The sequence below is a fragment of the Pelodiscus sinensis genome, chromosome 33 (assembly GCF_049634645.1).
Source record: "Pelodiscus sinensis isolate JC-2024 chromosome 33, ASM4963464v1, whole genome shotgun sequence".
Taxonomy (NCBI): Eukaryota; Metazoa; Chordata; order Testudines; family Trionychidae; genus Pelodiscus; species Pelodiscus sinensis.
In genome coordinates this window covers 3,796,411-3,821,661 of record NC_134743.1, presented here as the reverse complement: position 1 = coordinate 3,821,661, position 25,251 = coordinate 3,796,411, and the positions used below count along the sequence as shown (strand labels likewise).

The 25,251-nt window shown below is 46.0% G+C and overlaps 2 protein-coding genes across 4 annotated transcripts in view; both read right to left on the bottom strand.

Annotated features, from left to right (window-relative positions):
- Positions 1–25,251, bottom strand: part of LOC142823370 (uncharacterized) — a 287,164-nt gene that overhangs the window by 114,876 nt on the left and 147,037 nt on the right. The gene's annotated exons all lie outside the window — the stretch shown is intronic.
- Positions 1–25,251, bottom strand: part of LOC142823415 (uncharacterized) — a 68,808-nt gene that overhangs the window by 34,696 nt on the left and 8,861 nt on the right. Inside the window, exons 2-5 of the mRNA XM_075914443.1 lie at positions 14,511–14,617; positions 9,492–9,845; positions 7,678–7,776; positions 1,595–1,645 (exon numbers count right to left, since the gene is read on the bottom strand). Coding sequence (XP_075770558.1) covers positions 1,595–1,645; positions 7,678–7,776; positions 9,492–9,845; positions 14,511–14,577 — 571 coding nt within the window. The 5' untranslated portion in view covers positions 14,578–14,617. The remainder of the gene's footprint in view (positions 1–1,594; positions 1,646–7,677; positions 7,777–9,491; positions 9,846–14,510; positions 14,618–25,251) is intronic.

The window sequence follows — 25,251 nt, the reverse complement described above, 5'->3', positions numbered from 1 at the left end:
CGGTCAGGAAAGAAAGTCCCGTCGTGCAGCCTCTGTTACACAGAGGAGTTGTGGTACACCCGCACGTCGTGTGCCTTGCCGGACCAGCCCACACTGATGTCCATGAACTGGACCCGGTGGTCAGACACGGCCAGCAGGACCCCTTGTAGTTAGAGGGAGGCCTGGTGTTCTGGGGCACAGATGGGGATGTGCATCCCGTTGATTGCCCTTCTGCAGTTGGGGAATCCCAAGGCACCGAACCCCTCGATGACCATGTCCAGGGGACTCTGCAGATTAGCACCCTGTTGATATCCTCTCTCCCCCCCGCCCCCCCCCCCCCCCCCCGGATAATGGGAAAAGCCTAGATAAAAAAGTCTCAATAGGAGAAACTAATCCCAAACCCTAAGCCTTTGCTGGAGCCCTAGGAGTGAACTGTGTGAACCAAAGGCCATGAACCAGAAAGGGCCTGGCCTTGGCAAAATAGCCGTGCACTAGCTATGAATGAACACTAAGCAAGTACATTCCTGACCTGTGAGGTTGTTACAAGAACACCCATAATTCTCAAGTAATGGCATAAGCACATTCCTAGGTGATGGTTCAAGGACATACAGACCCCAAATAAGAGAAGGATGGAATGACAGGGTGATGGATAGAGCTCTTTTGTTCAAAGTAGAGGTATACAGTAATAGAAGGTAATAGAAAACATCTTGATGTCACTCCTACAATGATTCTGATAAGAATATGAGCTTGTCAGAGACTGCTATCTCTGATGTCACATTGTTCCTGATTTTCTCAGCAGTGAGATTATTTATTTATTTACACAATTTAAGACGGCATCGTCAGAATGTTACCAGTAGCAGGTGACCAAAAATATTGTCTTAGGAGATTGATAGCAGACTTACTCATAGAAATACTAATTTTACAAATGTAATTATCATTATTTTTGTCTTAACCCCTGCATCCTGTCTGTCAATAATGAAAATTTAGTTAAGCGTAAGAGTCAGATAGAGGTACTGGGAAGCCAGATGTATGTATTGTTGCCATATTTGAATGCAATATCTGTAGTTAGGAAGAATCCTCTTTTTTACCATGTCTCCTTTATTTATCAACTAATTTTGATAACATTTGAAATTGAGACTTTTTTTTCTTTTTGAGAGGCCCTCATATTGCAAGTCCCTAAGATGTAGATCATATGCCTTAATCCATCACTGTTATGAGATGAGTTTATTTTTATACATGCAGCTTGAGATCAATGCAATAACTGATACATTGTCTTCTGGCATAGCGACATTTACTTGATGCCATAAGACATTTATGAGGGCTTGTCAGAATGCACAGGCCTTACTGTATAACACATGTAATCAGCAATGAAGATAATTTTTCCAGGAAAAAAAAATTGACTTTTGATTGAATTTCTGATCAAAATTGATATAAAAATACATGATCTTTAAATTATGATAGGAGGTGACGTATGCATATATATATATATGTATTTGTGTGTGTGTGTGTGTGTGTATGTACTCTTAAAAGTGAGTGTGTATATTTATTCCTAAAAGAAAAAAATTAAACATAGATACACACATTAAAGATAACTTAAGAAATATAAATATATTACCTTCATTGGTTGTTCTTACTTCTTTTGGTATCCTCCCAGAATCTTCCTTTGCTATATGGTTAAAAATAATATATTTTGGTGTAGTGAGTAAATTTTTGGTGTGCCAAAGTGATATAATAAAATGGATGTTTACTAAAAATTCCTTGCATTATTCAAGTAGAAAATATACGAACACTGTACATTTTTTATACTTATACGTGGTTGGCAGAAGGAAGAATTTATATACAGAGGAAGCTGTTGGATTAAGAGAAGGGAAGGGGAAAATGTAGCAAAAATGTATATATTTATATTGGTTATAATAAAATTTAAGTTATAATAATGCATAATGATTTGATGTAATGACTTGCTTATATGTTCTGGAGCTTCTATTTCTCTCTCTGTGTCTCTCATCATGATTAGATAATGTTTACTGTAACTTGCTCCCTGTAAGTATTGCAAATTAAGTTGTACCCCTTTTAACTATTGATCTTGTCTGAAGCTCTATACCAGTGGTCTCCAACCTTTTTACACCCAAGATCACTTTTTAAATCTCCAAGGAGGCGAAGATCTACCACCCTGCCCCTTTCTTGAAGCCCTGCCCCTTTCTTGAAGCCCCGTCCTCTCTATTCTCCTCCTGTCCATCATTTGCTATCCCCAGCCCTTACTTACACACTCTGATAAACAGTTTATTTTTAAATTATGCGATGTATAAAATTAAAATCACGTGTTTATAGTTATGAAATAAATGGTCTGCTTTTTATTCATGCTATTTAAATCTAAAATGAAGCATTTATAATTATACATTTTGTGGGGACAGAGTTCTGCGGCTGGGAGCAGGGGAGAGGGAACAGGGTGCTGGGAGGGCAAAGGGCAGGGTTCTGCAGCAGGGGACAGAGTGCCAGTGGGGACAGGTTTCTGCAGCTGGGGATAGGGTGCCAGTGGGGACAGAAATAGGGACAGAGTTCTGTAGCTGGGAACAGGGGAGTGGGAACAAAATTCTGTGGCTGGGGACAGGAGAGTGGGGACAGAGTTTGGGGAGTGGGGAACAGAATTCTGTGGCTGGGAACAGGGGAGTGGGGATAGAGTTCTGTAGCTGGGGACAGGGGAGTGGGGACAGAGTTCGGGGAGTGGTGAGGGAAGTGGGGACAGAGTTCTGTGGCTGGGGACAGGTGAGTGGGAACAAAGTTCGGGGAGTGGGGACAGAGTTAGGGGAGTGGGGACAGAGTTCTGTGGCTGGGGAGTGGGGGCTGGGGAGTGGGGTGCCAGTGGAGGCAGAGAGTCCCCTGTATCTGCCTCCTCCCAGGATTCCCCCGCCCCCAGAGGGAAACCAGCGCACACCTGCCCCGGGGCCGACCCCACGCAAGGAAGCCCCCCATGCACGTGTGCCTGCCCCAGGGCTGACCCCCCCCCAGCTCAGGGAAGCCCCATGTACATGCCTCCCCCGGGGATGACTCACCCCTCCTGTGCGGTGCAGGGAGCCAATGCTCCCTCCCGCAGTACACCCGGAAGAGCAGCTAGCACTACTTCCGGAATCGCCGGAAGTGGCGCTAAGCTGCGGGACTTCTGTCCATCCCTGGGAAGCCTACACTACCTCCATTTTCACTGAAGGTAGGTAGTGGGGCTTCTTGGGGATGGGAGGGAAATGGGGGCGGGGCGGATAGGACGCCTCGCGATCGACTGGTCGAGGCCTAGCGATCGACTGGTCGATCACGATCGACCTGTTGGTGACCACGGATCTATACGATTGTTTGGTATGTGAATGAAGCTCTATAGGATTATTGGTGTGTAAATGAAAGCCATCACAGATGCCCAGCTGATCAAGAAGAAGTGGAAACTTTGAAGATAACAAGGAAACATGCATTGTGTCTGGAGGCTGCATTGAATTAGCAGCACTGATGAACCCTGGAGACAGGCAGAGACCCTCCCAAGAGTTAGACAAGTATGGGCAGCCTGACAATCACCATCACAGGACAACTCCCAAAACCACAGATTAACACCTCCTAAGGGTGGATGACAGCAGCATGACACGGCAATATCCATAGACCCCCAATGGGAACTTACATGGATAAGAAGGGAAGCTCTTGCCATGGGACTCTGGGTTCAGTCCCGCAAGCCAAGAGTCAGAGGAGTCTCAGAGGAACTCCGACTCCTCACTCCGTCAGCCTTGCCTGCCCAGTAAGACTGACTTGAGCCACCACACACTGGTAAGTATGCACCATCTGCAGGACCTTTGTGTATGTGTGTGTGTTTGTCTTTATAAAGCTAACTGCTTCTCTGCTATATTCTCAATAAACACAGTATTGCCTTTTCCCCTGAAAAAGATCCCATGTGCGTCTTATAAGCATAACACAAGAAACATAAAATTCTTCACAGACAATTTGAGACTTTTGGAAATAGGCATCTACGTATATTCTACTGATATTGAACTTTAGGACATGAATAAAAGTATTTTGAATTGATAATGACAAACTGATTCTTAGCAGCCTCTTTTCTTCCAAATTTTTTCATGCTTATCAGTTATGGAATGTTTATTAGAGTAATATTTCCTGTGTTTTCAAATGTGTCCAGACCAGATTCTGCAAGCAATTACATGAGAATTGAAAAATATAAAAAAATACCACTGACATTTTGGCAAATCTGAAAACATTTTCCATTCTAGTGTGTATAAGAGCCTATTGGTTAATTTTCCTAATTTTCTGATGAAATATTTTAAACAAAATTATTTTGATTTTAGATGCAAATATATTACAAAATAAAATTTTCAGATACTGTAACAATGTTACTGTGTGTCTTAGTTGTGAGTCAAAAATTACAATACAAAACAAATAAGCAATGAAAATGGGGTAGGATGATTTTGAAAAACGAACAATGAGCTAGCTTTAATAATTTAAACTTCTGGAAAAATTGAAATGTTTTCATAAAAATAATCCTTTTAAAGGGATCAAATAAAAAATTCTGACCAGCTGTCTTTTCAAGTATAGTGCTTGCTATCATGAGTACTCTCTCTAAAGTCCAATGAAGTCAGATGGACTATATTCATGGCAGAAAGCACTGTGCACAATAGTTTTGCCAGAATCATGGTTCAGGATTGTTCCTTCTTTTAATTATATATAAAATTCATAGATTCATAGATTATAAAAACAGAAAGGACTACTGTGATTCTGTAGTCTGAGCTCCAGTACAAAAAAAATTGGGGTTAGGACACCTTGAAAAAAATTCTATTTGAATAGAATCAGAACTTTTAGAAAAAAAACCTCCTTTGAATAAAAAATTTCCAGCAATAGTGAAACTACCACAACTGTTGCTAGATTCCTCTAGTAGTTGTTCACCTTCACTGATAAAAAATGAAGACTATATTCCAATCTGAATTTGTGTAGCTTGAACATGCCGTTGTTTGTTTTTGATGTACATTTGTCTGCTAGATTGAAGAGCCTATTATGAAATATTTGTTCTCCAGGTAGATGTGGTGGGGCAGCTGCCCCGCACTGGCCGGGAGGGGGGGTCAAAGCAGGCTAGACAGAGCCTGCACAGAGCCCTGGCCAATTAGGGAGAAACATTTAAGAAAGCTATCAGAGGATAGCTTGCTAAAGCATTCCTGCATATAAGGGAGCTGCCCAGCAGAGAGAGGCAGTTGAGTCCTGACTAGTGAGGGTGCAAGATCATCTCCTAGGGTACGTCTAGACTATGTTAGACTTTTGAAAGAGAATATGCAAATTGTGGGAATTTGCATATCTTCTTTCGAACTCACTTTCAAAAGCGGCACTTTCAAAAGTGAAAGTAATCTACGCGTTTGTCGACAAACCGCTTTTCCTTAAAAAATGAGGTTTACATGGCTTGTCGACAAGTGCGGGGGTTTTCACTTTCACTAGATTATTTTCACTTTCAAAAGTGCCGCTTTCAAAAGTGAGTTTGAAAGAAGATATGCAAATTCCCGCAGAATTTGCACATCCTCTTTCTAAAGTCTAGCGTAGTCTAGACATAGCCCTAGCAAAGGAGAGGAATCTTCAGCAGCGCTAGGCAGGATTAGAGGGACAGAGCAAGAATGGTTCCCATTTTATACTTACCAGGTTGCAGGCCTTGCTATAAGGGCCAGAAGGATGCAAGGGGTCACAGTGGAAGTGGCCCAGGGAACATAAGACAGTTAAAGGTGTGGAAATGAGGGCAGGACAAGGCTGCTGCTAGAGGGTCCCTGTGCTGAGACCCAGAGCAGTGTGTGGGCATGGGTTCTCCCCTTTTCCTCTTAGAATGTGTCTGCACAGCAGCATTATTTCAGAATAACGGGCAGCTTATTCTGACTTCTGTAAACCTCATGAGGAATAAATCCCATGAGGAATAAATCCTCTTCCAAAATAGCTATTTTGAAATAGCTGTAATGTGGACACTCCACTGCTGTTATTTTGAAATAGGTCCTCACCCGGGCCATTCAAAGTTAATTACACCCCACTGCTTCCTGGGGCTCTTAATCAAAGTAGTATGTCTACATTAGGAAAGCCTACCTCAGACTAAATTTGAGGGCTCTCTGTAGTGTAAGTGTGTGTCTAGACTACCAGGTTTTTTTGAAAAAAAGTGGCCTTTTTTCGAAAAAACCTCACCTGCATCTAGACTGCGGCCGCGTTTTTTTGAAATTAAATTGAAAGAACACACTGGTTTTTTTGACCATGGTAAACCTCATTTTATGAGGAAGAATGCCTTTTTTTGAAAGAGCTCTTTCAAAAAAAGGCGTTCTTGAATGCAAACAGTGCTTTATTGAAAGAGAGCATCCAGGTTGCCTGGGAGCGCTCTTTTAAAAAAGAAGCTCTCTTTTTTGAAAAAAGTGGTTGCTGTCTAGACAATCTCATTTGAAAGAGGCTTGTAAGATAGACATACCCTAAGGCTGTGTCTAGACTGCATCCCTTTTCCGTAAAAGGGATGCAAATTAGACACAGAGCAATTGCAAATGAAGCGGGGTTTTAAATCTTCCCCTCTTCATTTGCATAAACATGACTGCCGCTTTTTTCCGGCTCGGGGCTTTGCCGGCAAAAAGCGCCAGTCTAGACGGGGATCTTTCGGAAAAGGCTTTATTTCCGAAGCCTTTATTTCCGAAGGGGTGCAATCTAGACACAGCCTAAATGTGCTATTTCAAAATAAGCTATTTTGGAATATCTCTTCCAAAATAGCTTATTCTGAAATAAGCATGAAGTGTAGACATACCCCTACACAACACCCTTACAACAAAAATAGTGGTCTGTTCAGACTGTAGCTTGACTCTGAGACAGAGGGGCTAGGCTTTGGGGGCACACTTGGCCACAGCATCAGGTGAATCTGGGAATTGCTGACAGCCCTGGGAAGGGGCATGACCCATATAGACTACGGCTTGCTCTTGAGGGGACTACATTTTCAGGCTGCAGTTGGCCACAGTGACAGGAGAAACTGACTACTAATAAGCCCCTGAAAAGGGGATAAGAGACCATTGTAGTGGGCACTGCTGGAGGCCACTGTTCCTAAGAGGATGCTGTGGTCTGGGAGCGTTACAGAGCTGTAGTGCAAGTGTGAAAGAAAATAAGGGGAGATACCAGCCTAAAGGAGGTTTCTTGCTGAGGAGCAAACTAATTCCCTGGAGCTACCAGCAGGAGGCACCATAGCCCTGAGTCCCACCTCATGACAGTAAGCTACAGAATAGAAGATGATCTCTCCCCTTCACCTTCTCTTTAATAAACTAAACAGTTTGAGCTCCTGGAATCTCTCTATGTCAAATATTTTCTAAAACTTCAATAATCCTTTATGGCTTTTCTCACATTCTCTAGTTTGTCACAAACCTTTTTGATTTGAGGTCACCAGAACTTGGACACAGGACTCCAGCAGCATCCACACTAGTGCCAAATGCACAGAAATCATTCAAAATAACAGAAGAAAATTAAGAAATAATGCTTCTTGTATTGGATGCTAATAAGTGATGAACAATCTAAAATAAATCAATCATTTGAAACCCTGAAATCTTTTTGAGCCCCAACAAACACTGAGTACTTCAAATTAATCCTATGTTTGGGTTTCAGTTGATTATAATTTTATAATTATTATTTTACCCCTTGGAGGATGGCATTCAATTATGAAAATAGTGCACTTACCTCTACATCGCCAAAAAACGTAGACACCCATAAAAAACACAAGGACAAATAATACCCAGAAGGCAGCAAGCCATGGAGAACCATCAGAGCAAGTATCACCTTTGAAAACAACATATGAAAAACATCACCTCGGAGCCACGACATCCCTGTCCTATGCTTAGCAACAATGCGTCAGGCTCCATGGTTGAGTGAGGCTCAGGGGTTGACTGATTTTGCTGTACAGAACAGGAGCACAAGAACATCCTTTGTCCCCACCCCAGTCTTCTTCTTTCTGAAACCTCACCCCTTCCCTCTGCCATTCCTAGTTTCCATGAGGTCATGCCCACTGGCCAGGCTGAAAGCTATGGTAACAGCCATACAGATAGCACAGGCCTTTATGGGGAGCTCTGGATCTGTGCCCCTGTCTGCCTTTGGCATGTGGCTCAGGGCAGGTGGAGCGTTCAAGATGCCTCACAGCACCCCAGAATCCCTGAACAGTAGCCCAGCTCCTATGTCTGCCCTGGCCAGGGAACAGAAAGGAGGGACAGGTTTGGAACCACTGAGAAGGACTGGCACAGATAATAGGTTGACACCATTGGCAGGGCCTGTGATTTGCAGGAGGGAGCCCATTAGTCTGAGCCACTGCTCTTGCCTAAAGATTGAATGAAAGCTGGGGGAGGGTGACATCATGGCTCCATTCCCTCAACATTATGTCCTGGTTAAAAAGTGAACAGGACTGTGACTTCCACTTTTACAACTTGTCTGACTATGGCTCCTTAACCCGCACCCCCTTCTGTCCTGGTACAGAATTTCATCTAGATCCATGATTGATGCAAACTGCCATTGATTTACATCAGCTGATAATGTGTCCCTTGAGCAAGAGAGCTGTCAGATTCACTTGTGCTTTTACACTGACAATTTTCTGTAGACAACACTCTGACACCCTGTCCCACAGTGAATTGTATCTCACTCTCTGAAACCAGTGAACTACTTTCAGGTAAGTGTCCTGGGCCCTTAAACAATTCTGGTGACTGATAAAGACAAGGACCCAGTTCCCAGGATGATATAAACCTTCCTCCTTTAGAGTTAACAGGTTAGATCCTCAGTTTAATGAGCACAGTTTTATTAAGTCAAAAGAATTAATCCCATTTATGCCACCTGAGTGTAATCTGTTTCTAGTTTTCACATGTCAAGATCAGGAAAATCAGTTTCTACCATTGCTCTAAGTTGTCAATGAAAGTCATTGCATATTCTTCAGAGGTAACACTCATCCCAGGATAGGTGGGCAGCTTGAGTTTGTGGTAGGATTTACATGATTCATCAACCTTGTTCTATCTGTCTGCACTGTGGGACTTGTACCTCAGTAGAGTGATTTCTCAGATATTTAATGGACAGTTTAGAGTCTGAAGCTTTCCAGACTCCATTGCTGGTTAGCACTACCAGTGCAGCATAAGAAGGCCTTGGTGTGATTGAGAATCAAGCCCAGTATTTCATAATCTCTGCATTTAGGGCTCAGTTTCCATGCACAAGAATGGTTTAGAGTAAAGGGCAACATTCTGTGTTGTCTACCCCCAAAGCTCCTCCGGGTACACAAGTTGCTACATGCATCTAATTAATTAAACAGCTGAGCAGCTGCACTGTCTGGTTAAAATAGGGCAGAGCTATAGGTCTGCCTCCAGTTCAGCACCGCTGAGCACCATGAGGGACAGGGACTGGAGTTCTGCCTGGCCTTTATACAGGTCGCACAGAGGGTAGAGGTTCCTTGTGCCCTCTCCTCACTCAACAACTGCATCATGGACACACAAAATCTGATCTAGCCCAATGAAATCACCCACCTGGAATATAAAGCTCAGTTGTGTTATCTGCACTCCACGCATTAGACTTCACAATGCAGCTGTATATTCCCCCATCCACTGGCTGAACATTCTTCAGCTTTAAAGATACATTCCCAGAGGCGAATCCATCCTTCAGTAGCATGGCCCGACCCTTGTACTTCTCCCCTGTCACATCCACCCCTGTCTGGGCTTTGTAGTCATAGACAGTCTCTGCAGTTGCCTGGATAATTTTCTTCCACTGCACTTCCATATTTTCCAGCTGCGTCCCAGTGGAGATCCAGCAGGGTAAAACCACATCCTGGCCGATGGTCCCAGAGACTTTTGGGGATGAGGTGACTTCAAAACTCAAACTTTCTGAAATGTAAATGAAGGAGTGCCTACACTGTAACAGGGGAAGTTATCACAGCTTGGATAGACATATCTGTGCTAGCTTGAATATAGGTAGCCTGGCTGAAAAGGGAAATCAGTGAACACATGGTGGCAGGAGCTTCAGGTGTATAAACATCCTCGGATCTCTGGGTACTTACTCACCTTCCCTGCTCACAATGGGGTTCATTCTGTTATGTATTCAGTGCTATTTCCAACCTAGTGATGTAAATTCCAGCTACCACAGATATTGCTACATGAGCTGCAATACGTCCTCTGACTGCAGTGGAATTGTACCCTGAGAGTGTGTCCCCAGTCTAACTCATAACCATGAATTCCAAGTGGCTGGAGAGGAATCGGTCCTCATAAATTAAAGAGTGGAAATACTCTGCAACTATGTCATCGGTTGCTCCCTTCATGGTTCATTAATAGTTATCATATAAGATTATTCTTAGAATCAATAATCTTAGTTTTGTAGAGGATATTGACACAAAGGATAGGTCTACACTGTAGCTTTTTCTGATCATTTTTCCGGAAGAGGCTTTTCTGCCATTTGGCCGTGTCTAGATGGGGCCAAATGGAGGAAAAACCTCCTCTCTCAGCAGAGCCCTTATTCCCCATGAAACAAGGTATACAGGGCTCCCCAAAAGAGCATGTTTGCTCTTCTGAAAAAAAAGCAGAAGAGCAAACATGTTCTCTGGACACGGCAGAGTTTTTCCGGGATACTAGAAGTATCCTGGAAAAAACATGCCAATCTAGACGTACCCATAGTATTGACCAGGGAAGATTTACAATTACTGACAAAGGAGAATAGGAAAACAGAAAATTCAGACTAAATGTCAGCACTGGAAAGACAAAAACTTATGACAACCAGAAGACAAAAGGAAAAGATCAAAGCTGGAGACAAAGAACTAAAACAAGTGGCAAAATTGACTCTTTCAGAGACCTGATGGGCAGAATCCCTTGGGATGCTAACATGAAGGGGAAAGGAGTCCAGGACAGCTGGCAGTATTTCAAAGAAGCCTTACTGAAGGCACAGAAAGAAATCATCACCATGCGTAGCAAGAGAGGCAAACATGATAGGAAACCAGACTGGCTTACAGGTGAACTTAAGCACAAAAAGGAAGCTTACAAAAAGTGGAAACTTGGACTAATGACCAGGGAGGAGTATAAATGTATAGCTCGAGAATGCCGGGGAGCTATCAGGAAGGCAAAAGCGCAATTGGAATTAAGACTGGCAAAGGATGTGAAGGATAACAAGAAAGGTTTCTACAGGCACATTAACAAGAAGGTGATCAGAGAGGGTGTGTGGCCCCAACTTGATGAAGGAGGTAACCTAGTGACAAACGATGTGGGAAAAGCTGAAGTACTCAATGCTTTCTTTGCCTCTGTATTCACGGACAAGGTTGGCTCCCAGACTAATGAGCTAAGTGATGCAAGATGGGATGAAGACGGACAGCCCTTAGCGGGGAAAGAACAGGTTAGGAACTATTTAGAAAAGTTAAACATACACAGACCTGTGGGTCTGGACTTAATGCACCCGAGGGTACTGAGGGAATTGGCAAATGTCATTGAGGAGCCTTTATCTTCAAAAAGTCGTGGAGATCGGGAGAGAGCCCGGATGATTAGAAAAGGCAAATGTAGTGCCCATCTTCAAAAAAGGGAAGAAGGACAATCCAGGGAACTATAGGCCGGTCAGTCTTACCTCAGTTCCTGGAAAAATCATGGAAGGGATCCTTAAGGAATCCATTTTGAGGCACTTGGAAGAGAGGAAAGTGATTAGGAATAGTCAGCATGGATTCACAAAGGGCAAGTTGTGCCGGACCAATCTGATTAGCTTCTATGATGAGGTAACTGGCTCTGTGGACATGGGAAAGTCAGTGGATGTGATATATCTTGACATTAGCAAGGCTTTTGATACAGTCTCCCACAATATTCTTGCCAGCAAGTTAAGGGAATGTAGATTGGATAAATGGACAGTAAGATGGATAGAAAGCTGGCTAGAAGGTTGGGCCCAGTGGGTAGTGATCAACGGCCTGGTGTCAGGATGGTGGTCGGTTTCTAGCGGAGTGCCCCAAGGATCGGTTTTAGCAGCAGTTTTGTTCAATATCTTTATTAATGACCTGAAGGAGGGGATGGATTGCACCCTCAGCAAGTCTGGGGATGACACTAAGCTAGGGGGAGACGTAAATATGCTTGAGGGCAGAGATAGGGTTCAGAGTGACTTAGACAAATTGGAGGATTGGGCCACAAGAATTCTGATGAGGTTCAACAAGGAGTAGTGCAGAGTCCTGCACTTGGGACAGAAGAATCCCAAGCATTGCTACATGCTGGGGACCAACTAGCTAAGCAGTAGTTCTGCAGAAAAGGATCTGGGGGTTACAGTGGATGAGAAGCTGGATATGAGTCAACAGTGTGCCCTTGTAGCCAAGAAGGCTAATGTCATATTAGGTTGCATTAGGAAGAGCATTGCTAGCAGATCCAGAGATGTGAGTATTCACCTTTATTCGGCTCTGGTGAGGCCATATCTGGAGTACTGTGCTCAGTTCTGGGCCCACTAAAAAAAGGATGTTGACTCATTGGAGAGGGTCCAGTGGAGGGCAACCAAAATGATTAGGGGGCTGGAGCATATGACTTATGAGGATAGGCTGAGAGAGTTGGACCTGTTTAGTCTGCAGAAGCGAAGAGTGAGGGGGTATTTGATAGCAGCCTTCAACTTCCTGAAGAGAGGTTCCAAAGAGGATGGAGAAAGGCTGTTTTCAGTAGTGACAGATGGCAGAACAAAAAGCAATGGCCTCAAGTTGTGGTGGGAGAGGTCCAGGTTGGATATTAGGAAAAACTATTTCACTAGGTGGGTAGTGAAGCACTGGAATGGGTTACCTAGGGAAGTAGTGGAGTCTCCATCCCTAGAGGTGTTTAAGTCTCGGCTTGACAAAGTCCTGGCTGGGTTGATTTAGTTGGAATTGGTCCTTCCTAGATCAGGGGGCTGGACTTGATGACCATCTGAGCTCTTTTCCAGCTCTATGGTTCTATGATTATATCATTCATATTAAGTTGGTTCAAAACAGAAAATGGTAGAAAGACATTACTTGGTCTTCATCATAGCTGCTAAGCTGCCAAACTGGAATCAAAAAAGAATCATGTTGTTACACGATTGGTGTACGAGACAGGGTATAACAGATCATACATGCTAAATTAGAAGAGCCTGTCTGGGAAACCTTAGAACTGATCAGTGAGAGATCATTGAAAAGGTTATGTTGTGTTTTTTTTAAAATGCAGAAAAAATAAAAATCATGTTTTGTTTTGTAATACAGTTCAAATATTCCTAGTGTTTTAATTTTTTTTTAAATAAAGACTACGTCTAGACTGGCATGTTTTTCCGCAAATGCTTTTAACGAAAGTTTTTCAACGGAAAAAGCATTTGCGGAAAAGAGCATCTAGATTGGCACAGACGCTTTTGCGCAAAAGCACTTTTTGCAGAAAAGCGTCCGTTCCAATCTAGACGCGGTTTTGCGCAAGAAAGCCCTGATCACCATTTTTGCCATTGGGGCTTTTTTGTGCAAAACACTTTTTAGCTGTCTACACTGGCCCTTTTGCACAAAAGCATTTCCGGAAAAGGGCTTTTGCCCAAACTGGAACATCAAAGCTTTTGCGCAAGAAGCACTGATTTCGGACAGTAGAACATCAGTGCTTTTGTGCAAAATCAAGCAGCCAGTGTAGACAGCTGGCAAGTTTTTCCACAAAAGCACTTGCTTTTGCGGAAAAACTTGCCAGTCTAGACGCAGCCAATGACTTTTATTGGAGGTTGACATCTGTTTTTTTCCTTAGGGTTTTTATTATTATTATTATTATTATTATTATTATTATTATGTGGAACATTTGGAAAAGAGGGGAGGGAAATGGAAAAAGTCAAAAAAGAAAAGGAGGGGGAAAAATTTTAAACTGATTTTCTGAAAGGAGAAGGAAGTCTTCTGAAAAAACATCATATAATTATAAATATATATTGTTTGCAGAGAATGTTCATTGTTGAGAAACGATAATTTTACTGCCCAGTTTGCCATGATTGCAGCTAGCTGTACCTGTATGACTATGTAGACAGAATAAGAAGCAATTTCAGCTCCTGGAGCTTAACTGGTTTCAAAATAGAATATTTCAGCTGAGACCAATTGTGTTGTGGGGGGAGGGGAAGTGTGTTGCTATCTACACTAGGGCTTTGCATTAGTCATCTTTCACCAATGACTAAAATTGAGGCAGATCCCCAGAGCTGACAAATAGCACAGCTTCACCTCATAGTGAACGCAGGTTTACCGGGAACTGAGCACCTCAATTGGAGAAAATAGGGATAATAAAGGCATTGAAATTGCCAGCGGCTGAGTCTGAACCTGCTGTGAGATGTTGACCTCAGCAGGAGCTTAGAGCACTTAGGGCTGGTCTAAACTACATCCCTTTTTCGAAAAAGGGATGTAGTCTAGACATAGCCTTAGACTTACCAGAGAGGATCCCCATTTCCTCCTGAATCACCTGCTCCTATCTCAGTAACACAATCAACATTTCTATGCTGACACACCAGCAGGGGTCTCAGGCAGAGTTAGGGCTTCTCTCTCTCCAATGATTCTGTGCCGCAGAGATGTGTTTTACCAACAATGGTTTTACCTGATGAGGGAATCACTGCTGCCAGCATGGCACAGAGCAAGATGTAGCATTGTAAGTTTTGCTCCATGCCTCTAGGAGCTCCTGTGGGAAGAGTCCTAGGGGCTGATCTGGAATAAAAACACAACACAGATGCTCATAAATACAAGATACCTGATTTCTCATTATTCCCTCATACAATACACCAGGCTGTTCCTTCCTACGTAGCTGGAGTCGACATTATCTTAAATTGTGTTTTCATGCTCTCCACACAGCGGGAGAACAACAGAAGCAAATGCTCCCATTTGCTTCCCTTACTCTTCATAAAAGGAGGAGTATCGCACAAGGACCAGAGCTGCCCTCAGAGTTTGAGACTAACTCGAACACCAGAAGATCAACCTCTGCAGTCTTGATCTTCTGCATGATACAGACATGTCCTAAGAGTGACATAGCACCTGCCCTTTAGCAGGGCTGCACCAGGCACTGACGCTCCACGAAGCACAATGGGCCAGAGACTCAGGTGTGTCTAGGCTACAGTCATTGTCCATGAGCTCTTTCCTTTCCTAGCCTGAGTCTTGGAGCAATGAAGCTGCAGCTTCAGTTTGGGCTGCACAAACCAGCCCTACACCCAGGGTAATGAGTCTCAGGCCTAGCCATGCTGCTGCAGCTTCAAATATCCAGCTAACAACAAAGTCCCTACACTACAGAATTTACTCCCCTACACAAGGGAAATTCTCAGCTAGCAAAATCCAGCAGCTTCTCAGCCCCTTTCCCACCAGCAGAGCTGGACCATCCATAGAATGGTTTGGGGGTGGGGAGGGGAGCTGCTCCGGGCCTAGCACTTTGGGCAGGTCCTGTGGTGGCTGCCTCAACCATCTTATGGACAGAATGGTCCCCATATTAATATTAACCATGAGGCTCGCGACAGATTGGGGGATTACGTAGGGGTCAGCACCAGTCCCCCTTCTACATTCACCATGGAGACAGCCACAGGAAGAGGAGAAAAGCATCAGTCTACTCCACTCCACTCTGCTGTGATCTCACAGCCAGGCCACTCTGCTTCACTGTGGCAGTGGAAAGCCAACCACTTCCATCCCAGCCAGCTCATTCTGCTCCCCACAAGTGACATAGGTTCAGGAGAGCACATAGAAGTGGGCTGGGGCTGGGGTGCTCAGCTCCTAACTGCTGCAGTGATGCAGAATAAGCCAGCTGGAAGATGGAGGCAGAGCAGAGCAGGCTGCTGGATTTCTGTGCTTCCCACTGCTCTTGCCACTGCTGGTGAGTGCCAGGCACCCAACTCCTGCTGCTGTCCTGTGTCAGGGCTCCCTGGGATTCCCTTGTGTCACATCTCTTGTGTCAGGGGGCTTCAAGGAAGTGGTGCAATGAGGCCGAAGGGGGTAGAGCAGGGGTGAGGAGTGGCAAGGCAAGGCTTGTGGAAAGGGATGGCGTGGGAGCGAAGGTGGAGAAGATGCTGGCTATGGGTAGGGTGGAAGGGTTGCCCCAGGTCCACAACTGCAATAAGCAGAGTTTGTATCAGGATCCACTCTTCCTAGGAACTGCTCTGTCTCCAGGATTTCTGTTATCTTGGGACAGTGCTATAAGGTATGTTAACTCTACCATAAAATATCCACAATAAAGTCACCACTGGGGTTGGGTTGTGGGGCTATACCTTTCAGTTAGATATTTGGGCTTGGCTGGGGCACAGGCTCTGAAACCGTGAGAGTCGGTGTCCAGTACTTAAATATCTCCACTGCAACTTTTTCCCAGAATTAAAGTCCTGTGAGCCCCAGTCACAATAAATTGCTCCAGGTGATCAAAAGGTGTGAATGTAAAATGGATTAGTATTACCTATTAGTTTGGATTAACCTCAGGCTCCTCCTGTAGACAAACCCTACATAACTCAATGTGACTTAACATAATAATTTTTGAGCTTCCTTCTGCGTCCAAATATCTTTCTAGCAATTTTCAGCATTTCTGACATTCTCCAGATCAACCTGCTGCAAAATTAGATGAATATCTAAAGCAATCTTATGCTTGATATTTTTAAACTCTGAGATCCAAATTAATCTACCTTTTCCTGGGTGCACATGAGAGGGAAAAGAAGGAGACAAAGAGTTGCTTTTACTCACCTCCCATTGCATGTAGGTAGGAAGCAAATGTCATTTGGCTGTGAGATATGACGGGGAAATGGCTTGTCTTGAAGTCAGAGGTGTATGGGGATTCTGAGCTGCTTTTAAGAATCATGTTTGGCTGTCTGAAGATGATCATACTACTGAACTCATCCTTGTTTTAATATCAGCACTGTGGGCTTGACTCTTGCAAGTTGGTACCCGATAATAAGAGCAGCTGCAGTGATATCAATGGCTAAGAGTTTCTAAATTGACTGTTGATTTGGTTGCCCAGCTTGAGAGTCCTTAAGAAGGCCTGATATGCACCGGGGGGGAGGGGGGGAATTCAGCAATTTCTGAAATTCAGGCCTCTTCAAAGTCTCTCAAATTGGGCACCCAAGATGCGGAGTCCATTTTGAAACACTTAGCCAGGGAGACCACATGTGGAGTGAAGGGTAACTACACAGGAATGACAGCTGTGGAGTAAAGGGCAGTGGGGTTCTGCTCCTCTGGATTGTCTCTGCAGGCTCCTTGTGGTATTTCTTCACCAAAAATTTTCACTCTAAGCTCACCGTTCATGTTGGTGCTACCTGGGTGAGTGTTAAGGATCTGAACTTTTTTTTAGACCTTTCTGCTTTTCAAAGGGACTGCATATAATAGCCACACTGGACTAAATTCAATGCAGATAATTAATGGCTTTACTCCAGGGAAGATTTTGACTCGTATTGCCAGCCACCTCCTTCATCCTCTCACCTATCATCTCTTTCAGCTGTTCATGAACTTTGATATCCCCAGCACATTTATTGCTGCACCACCAGCAATCTTCTTAGCTCCAATCTCAATATATCAGTTATTTTATTACCAGCTCTGCCATGCCCACTTGTTGCATTAAGTTCACAGTGCAGATGGTGCGACACAAATTGAAACCGACTCACCTTCCTCTGACAATTGACATTGAGGTATATAAACGTGCTAAAGCAAACAAGCAAGAAATTCCACAGTCTTATCTCATGGGCTAAAAATGGCTCTTTTAGGATTGTCAAGTACAAACCAAACCTACATCTTTCTCGGATCTCATTGAAAATAGCATGTAAATTTTTGTCTGATATGAAAAAAGACAACTGGAAAAGCACTAGACATTATTATCCACAATAAATACTTTTTTCATACAGTCTCACTTGTCTCTCAGGGTAGAATTTGAAACAGACTAATATGAATTCTGAATGGAGACAACAAGGGAAGAAGAGAAGTTAGCCTCTCATAGCAGAAACCCCCCCCCCCCCCCATGTACCTATTGCCTTCCTCATAAGCACAATTATTCATCAGACTAGACATAATGGAATATTGAAAATGTGAGAGCACATGTGTAGGCCCAGGACAGCACACAAATAGGGCCCTTTTAAGTTAAGCAACTGCTTTGCTGAGAAGTGATGCTTTGCAGAAGTGGAGCTATTGCACCTGGCCCTCCACAACATAACCCAGGAAGAGTAAGCAAGCTACAGTGAAGCTCTTCTGATGCATTAAAAACTGTGTTAAAATAATCATCTCTTACTTTAAATTCTCAGGGTTTTTCCTGCTTTGGTGTAAGACAGGAGGCTTTCTCAGAAAGCAGGGTATCACAATCAGTGTGGAACTAACAGACTGCACTAAGTTGTATTTGTCCAGTTTTAGGGAGCAGCCTGCTTTCTTGCTCTCTGTGGGTATGTCTACACTACCCTTCTAGTTCGAACTAGGAGGGTAATGTAGGCATACCGCACTTGCAAATGAAGCCCGGGATTTGAATTTCCCGGGCTTCATTTGCATAAGCGGGGAGCCGCCATTTTTAAAACCCCGCTGGTTCGAACCCCGTGCAGTGTGGCTACATGGGGCACGAACTAGGTAGTTCGAACTAGGCTTCCTAGTTCGAACTACCATTACTCCTCATTTCACGAGGAGTAACGGTAGTTCGAACTAGGAAGCCTAGTTCGAACTACCTAGTTCGTGCCCCGTGTAGCCGTGCTGCACGGGGTTCGAACCAGTGGGGTTTTAAAAATGGCGGCTCCCCGCTTATGCAAATGAAGCCCGGGAAATTCAAATCCCGGGCTTCATTTGCAAGTGTGAACTAGTGGGGTAGTGTAGACATACCCTATTTTTGGTTGTTGTGCATTGTCATTATGCATTCTAACTAATAAAATAACACTATGTTGCAGCCTTTCAGTCAATATATTTTTTTTGTGTCTAACTCCTCTGTATGTATGATGGGTACTTGAGAGTTCTGCAGCTGAAGCAGTTTCCATTTTAAATTGTATGTTAAATCTTTCTGCCCATTTCACTGAAGAGTACTGCAAAGAGGGATCTTAGAAGATAATCTGAGTTCTTGGGATGGGACTTTTATGATCTTTTGGCTGGTTTTGTTTGTTTGTTTGTTTGTTTGTTTGTATTAAAGACAGAGATGCCCAGTTCCTTGGAGAGGCACTATCTGATATATTTTACTTGGGTCCCTATATGTGTTAATTAATAATTCTAAATTTGTCCCATTTTGTATGTAGCTGTGACATTCTTGCTATGTCTAGACTGTAAGCTTCTTTTGGAAGATATCTTCCAATAAAACTTCTTCTGAGAGAGAGCATCCACACTGCAAAAGTGCATCGAAAAAGCAATTTGCTTTTTTGAAAGTCAGAATCCACACTCTATGGACGCTATCTCGCATTTAAGACAGAGTGTCCACTAGGGCACCTGTGCTTTTTCCTCTTTCCTCTTCTTTTGACAGAACTCCCTCTTCTTTGTCCAACCCCTCTTTTTCCAAAAGAGCTTTTTCGGAAAAAGGCTTCTTCCCCATAGAAAGAGGTTTAGCTATGTTGGAAAAGATACCCTTTATTCTTTTGAATTTTTTTTGAAAGAATGTGATTGCAGTGTGGACATAACACAAATCTTTTCAGAAAAATGGCTGTTTATCTAAAAAAATCTGCAGTGTACACATACCCTCTGAGTAGCTTTTCTATACCCAAAGAAGAGGTCTGTGTAAGCTCAAAAACTTGTCACTTTCACCAATAGAAGTTTGTCTCTGAGATACAGCCTGCACTAACAGATGGAGTATTTCTGGGTATGTCTACACTACAAAGTTAATTCGAACTAACAGCCGTTAGTTCGAATTAACTTTAATAGGGGCTACACTAGCAAACCGCTAGTTCGAACTTAATTCGAACTAGCGGAGCGCTTAATTCAAACTAGGTAAACCTCATTCCACGAGGACTAACGCCTAGTTCGAATTAACTAGTTCAAATAAAGGGCTGTGTAGTCACTTAATTCGAACTAGTGGGAGGCTAGCCGTCCCCAGCTTTCCCTGGTGTCCACTCTGGGCACCACCAGGGAAACTCTTCTGCCCCCCTCCCGGCCCCGGAACCCTTAAAGGGGCACGGGCTGGCTACGGTGCCCGTGCCAGGTGCAAGCCTGCCAGCACCCAGCCACCAGACCCTGCATCTGGCATGGCATGAACCAGCCACCCGCTGCCACCCAGCCCTCTGCTCCTTCCCGGGTCCAGGCTGGCAGCTCCCGGGAGCCTGCCCAGGTCCGCAAGAGGCGGGCGCCGGCCTGGTCTAGTGCAGACATCGTGGACCTCATCCACTACTTCCGCACTAGGCACAGGAAGGTGGCCGGCTAGGGCAGGAGAGCTGCCAGCCTGGCCACCCAGGAGCAGGTGTGCATGAAAATCAAAGTGGTCCAGTGAGACCCCCGACCCTGAGCCCTGAGTTTAGAATGGCCGTACTGGGTCAGACCAAAGGTCCATCTAGCCCAGTAGCCTGTCTGCTGACAGCGGCCAACACTAAGTACCCTGGAGGGGATGGACTGAAGACAATGACCAAGCCATTTGTCTTGTGCCATCCATCTCCAGCCTTCCACAAACAGAGGCCAGGGACACCATTTATACCCTATGGCAAATAGCACTCCATGGACCCAAACTCCATGACTTTATCTCACTTCTCTTTAAACTCTGTTATAGTTCTAGCCTTCACAGCCTCCTGCAGCAAGGAGTTCCATAGGTTGACTACTTGCTTTGTGAAGAAGAACTTTCTGTTATTAGTTTGAAGCCTGCTACCCATTCATTTCATTTGCTGTCCTCTAGTCCTTCTATTATGGGAACTAATGAAGAACTGTTCTTTATGCACCCTCTCCACACCACTCATCTTTTACAGACCCCTATCATATCCCCCCTCAGTCTCCTCTTTTCTAAGCTGAGAAGTCCCAGTCTCTTTAGCCTCTCTTCATATGGGACCTGTTCCAAACCCCTGATCATTTTAGTTGCCCTCCCCTCTCCCATCCTCTCTCTTCCCCTCTCCCACCTCCTTTTCCCAGTCTCCCCGAGTTTTGTTCAATAAAGAGAGTTTCTATTTCTGACCACACATGTCCTTTATTTTGTACATCAGGAAGGGGGGGCTAGGGAGGGGTAAGTGGAAGGAGTTGAGGGAGGAATGGGGTATGAGCCCCCAATGGGGAGGACTGGGGTGGCTCTTTGGGCTCCTCGGGGTGGAAGCTGTCCTGCAGCCCCCCGATTGATCCCCCTCCCCGGATGGTAGCCTGCGGCAAGTGCAGCCGGGCTGATGGCCGAGTGCTGTGATGTGCCAAGTGTGGGCACTCAGGGGACTCCAAGACAGGACTGCTTTGCTGTCCCTCATCAAGTTAGACAACCCCTGAGAACTGTCTGGGCGGGGTGGGGGTCGGGTCCCTTTAAGCACAGCCCTCAACTAGCCTGAGAAAGCAGCTCCACGCTCTAAGTCCAAATCTGATGCCCTGCCGGCACTGCTTCCGGCCATCCTTAACCCCGGTTCAGGGCCCATTCAATGTGGACATGCTAGTTCAAATTAGCAAAACGCTAATTCGAACTAGTTTTTAGGTTTAGATGCACTAGTTCGAATTAGCTTAGTTCGAATTAACTAATTCGAATTAAGTTAGTTCGAATTAGTGCTGTAGTGTAGACATACCCTCTGTCTCCGTAGGAGCTCCATCACTCTGAGTGATGGTGATTTGGTGAAAAGAAGGATTCTTCCATTTATGTAGCTCTGTCTACATAGGGGTAGTTTGGCATAACAATCACATTCAGGGCTGTGGATTTATATGTGACACTGAGTAAGTTTTGCAAACCTAAATAAGAATTCTGTAATATCAAAAGCTAAATAAGAACTCTCTCTCTCTCTCTCTCTCTCTCTCTCTCTTTTTAAGTTAGGACCCTAAGTCTCCCTCTGTGGAGATCTGGCAAGATCCACATATTTACTCTGGAGACACCATCACTGGACCTAAAAATAGCTATGTCTAGACTGCAGGCTTCTTTCGAAAGAGGCTCTTTCGAAAGCATCTTTCGAAAGAGCCTCTTTCGAAAGAGCGTGTCTAGACTGCAATGCGCGGATCAAAAAATCGATCCGCTTTTTCGAAAAAGAGCGTCCAGACTGCTGGACGCTCTTTCGAAATTGAAAGCCACCCGGAACTGCTTCTGCCAGGGCATGGGGGCAGCATTTCCTTCCGGGTGCTGCCTGCCTGCCCTTTGCAGAGACGCGTGGTTAAAGGGACGCCCCTGAACACCCGTTGCTCTGCTCCTGCAGCTGCCTTTGCTGTCCCTCGAAGAAGTAAGCAAGGCATTGCAGTGCTGGTTTGGAGTGCTCAGCTTCCTGGGACACCCCAGCAGCTTTTTTCTTTTGAGGTTTTTCGCTTTGAGACCCTTTTTTTTGGCATGGAGCCAGAGCTGCCCCTGGGCAGGCGATGGCCCCACACCACCATACTGCAACTGTTGCTGCATCTGCATGACACTGTCATGAGGCTACTTCCCGAGCTGGACCCAGACCAGAGGTACGAGGGGCTCCTCCGTCAAGCAGCCGCACTGCCCTTGCCTCCAAACTTTTTTGTGGACAGGCGTGTTTGGAGGCTTGACACCAGCTCTGACTGGTGGGACCGGCTCGTGATGGAGATCTGGGATGACCAAGACTGGCTACGCAACTTCAGGATGAGAAAGACCACTTTCCAGGAGCTCTGTACCTGGCTCGCCCCTGCTCTGCAACGGCAAGACACCCACCTGCGGCCCGCCATCCCCCTGGAAAAGAGGATCGCCATTGCCCTCTGGAAGCTGGCAACCCCCGACAGCTACCACTCCGTGGGACACCAATTTGGCGTGGGCAGGTCTACCGTAGGATACATCCTGATGGAGTTAAGTCATTGTCTGGGGACAGTCACAGTTTGGGGTGGGGGGAAGGGAGACTGTCAGGAAGGGCCAAGTGGAGTGGGAGTGGGAGGGAGCTCCTCCACTCACCCTGAATTGTTGGGGGGGAGGTTCTGAGGAGGGGATTCCCGGGGTGTTTGAGAGGGAAGGTGGGCGGTGGGTTCTCCTCCTAAGAGATAAGGCACCCCTTCTAACATTTTGTTGTCTGTCTCGTTCTGCAGGTGGTGAGGGCCATCAATTCAGAGCTGCTCAACAGGCTCATCTGTCTACCAGATCTGGACAGCGTCATGGCCGGCTTTGCTGCCCTCGGCTTCCCGAATTGCGGAGGAGCGCTCGATGGGACACACATTGCAATCCGTGCACCGCCCCATCGAGCAGCCCAATTCATCAACAGGAAGGGCTACTTTTCTATGGTCCTCCAGGCCCTGGTCGACCATTGTGGCCAGTTTTTGGACATTTGTGTTGGGTGGTCAGGGCGGGCACACGATGCCCGCATCTTCAGGAACTCGTACCTCTACCGGAGGCTTCAGGCAGGAACATTTTTCCCCCATCGCCAGTTTGCGGTTGGGGATGTGCACATGCTGGTGTGCATAGTGGGTGATGCCGCCTATCCCCTGATGCCGTGGCTGATGAAGCCCTACACCGGCCACCTGGATGCAAGCAAGGAGCAGTTTAATGCTCACCTTAACCGGGCTCGCAACCAGGTGGAATGTGCGTTTGGACGTTTAAAAGGCAGATTCTGGTGCTTGCTCACACGCCTCGACATGGGGGAGAGCAACATCCCTGAGGTGGTGGCCGCGTGTTGCGTCCTCCATAACCTCGTGGAGAGGAAAGGGGATGCCTTCCTACCAGGGTGGGGTAGAGGTGCTGATGGCCAGGAGTGGCTCTTTGCCCAGCCCCGGACAGCTGCCATCCGCCAGGCTCACCGGTCTGCTGTTGGCATCCGGGAGGCCCTCCGGGAACAATTCTCCAGTGGAGGCCACTGAGACTGAGTGCACTGAGGGGCTTCTGCCTGGGGACTGGGCCCTGGCCCAATAGAAGCTTCCCTCCACAACCCATCTCCTCACCATGTTTGGACACATCAGTAACACCAGGGTGTGTTGCAAAATAAAATGTTCTGTTTAATTTTTGTACATATTCTCAAACAATAGTATAAATGTAGCAAACATAACAAAATTTTTTTTCATTTTTGTTGTTGAAAAAACTATTTACAATAAAGAAACATTTTGTTGAACCCTTTGTTTGTGCTTTAACTGGGGTGATGGGGGCGCTTGAAACCTGGAGGGGGGAAGGGGACTAGAAACCTGGAGGGGGGAAGGGGACTGGAAACTTGGAGGGGGGAAGGAGACTGGAAACTTGGAGGGGGGAAGGGGATCAGGTTGCACGGGGCTTGTCAGATTTCCCTCTCCTGCCTGGGCCTCGTGTTTGGGGTGCTCCACGGCTACGGGATCGGGTGGTGCACCTGTCGGTTGGCTGGCTGGGGTGCTCTTGGGACGTGGAAGCCTGGGGGAGAGGAGGGCCAGGGGGAGAGAGGGGCTGGGGAACTGGGGGGGCTGGGGGAGAAGGAGGTCCAAGGAGGGAAAGGGATGCTGTTGTGGAAGGGGGGTTTGGTGGGGCGGGGTCATAGGGTTCTGGAGGAGCAGGACCAGGCACAGGAGCAGGCAAGCCGCAGACCTCCCTGAGAGTGGCGCACAGGGACGTGCGCTGCAGGACCAGCTTGTCCATGAGCCGGTCACGCCATCAATCCTCTGCCTCCGCCCTCTCTCGCAGGATGGAGTTGAGCTCCTGCACGGCCTCCACGTGCTGCCTGAGGATGTCCGCATAGACACGCCTGTGTCTGCGGCTCCCATGTCCCCGAGATGGAGATGGAGGTGGGGTTGGGGTGCTGCGGTCCTCTTCCACGGCTGGTCCGGCTGTGGAGGAAAAGAAGAAGACACAATCAGTCCTAAAAACTGGACTCTGTAGCACTTAAAATACTAACAGGATGGTTTATTAGGGGATGAGCTTTCCTGGGCCAGACCTACTTCCTCAGATCAGAGTAACACGGCTACATTTCTATCACAATCAGTCATGTGTGCAACAGCTGTCCAAAAGGGCATGCCCTCTCCCTTGAGACAGGGGAATCAGACATTCTGAAGGTTACACTGTGTGTGTGTGACCTGGGCATCAGCCTGAGCATGACAGGTTTCCCTTGTGCATCACCCACTGTGCACCCACCTACCTCCCCCCCCCCCCCCCCCGGGTGTGACACAACCTCACTGTACTCACCTGCTGCTTCCTCTCCTGTGCCAGATGACGCCTGGGAGGCCTCTGGGGTCTGGGTGACTGGCTCCAGGGTGAGGGTCGTCGTCTCCTCACTGTCCTCCTCCTCTGGGACCATGTCCCCGTCTCCAGACTGCTCTGGGTCCTGCTCGGGAGCGTCCACCACGGGGTCTGCCAATCCAGACTGGACGAACCACCGTGGTGTGCGTGC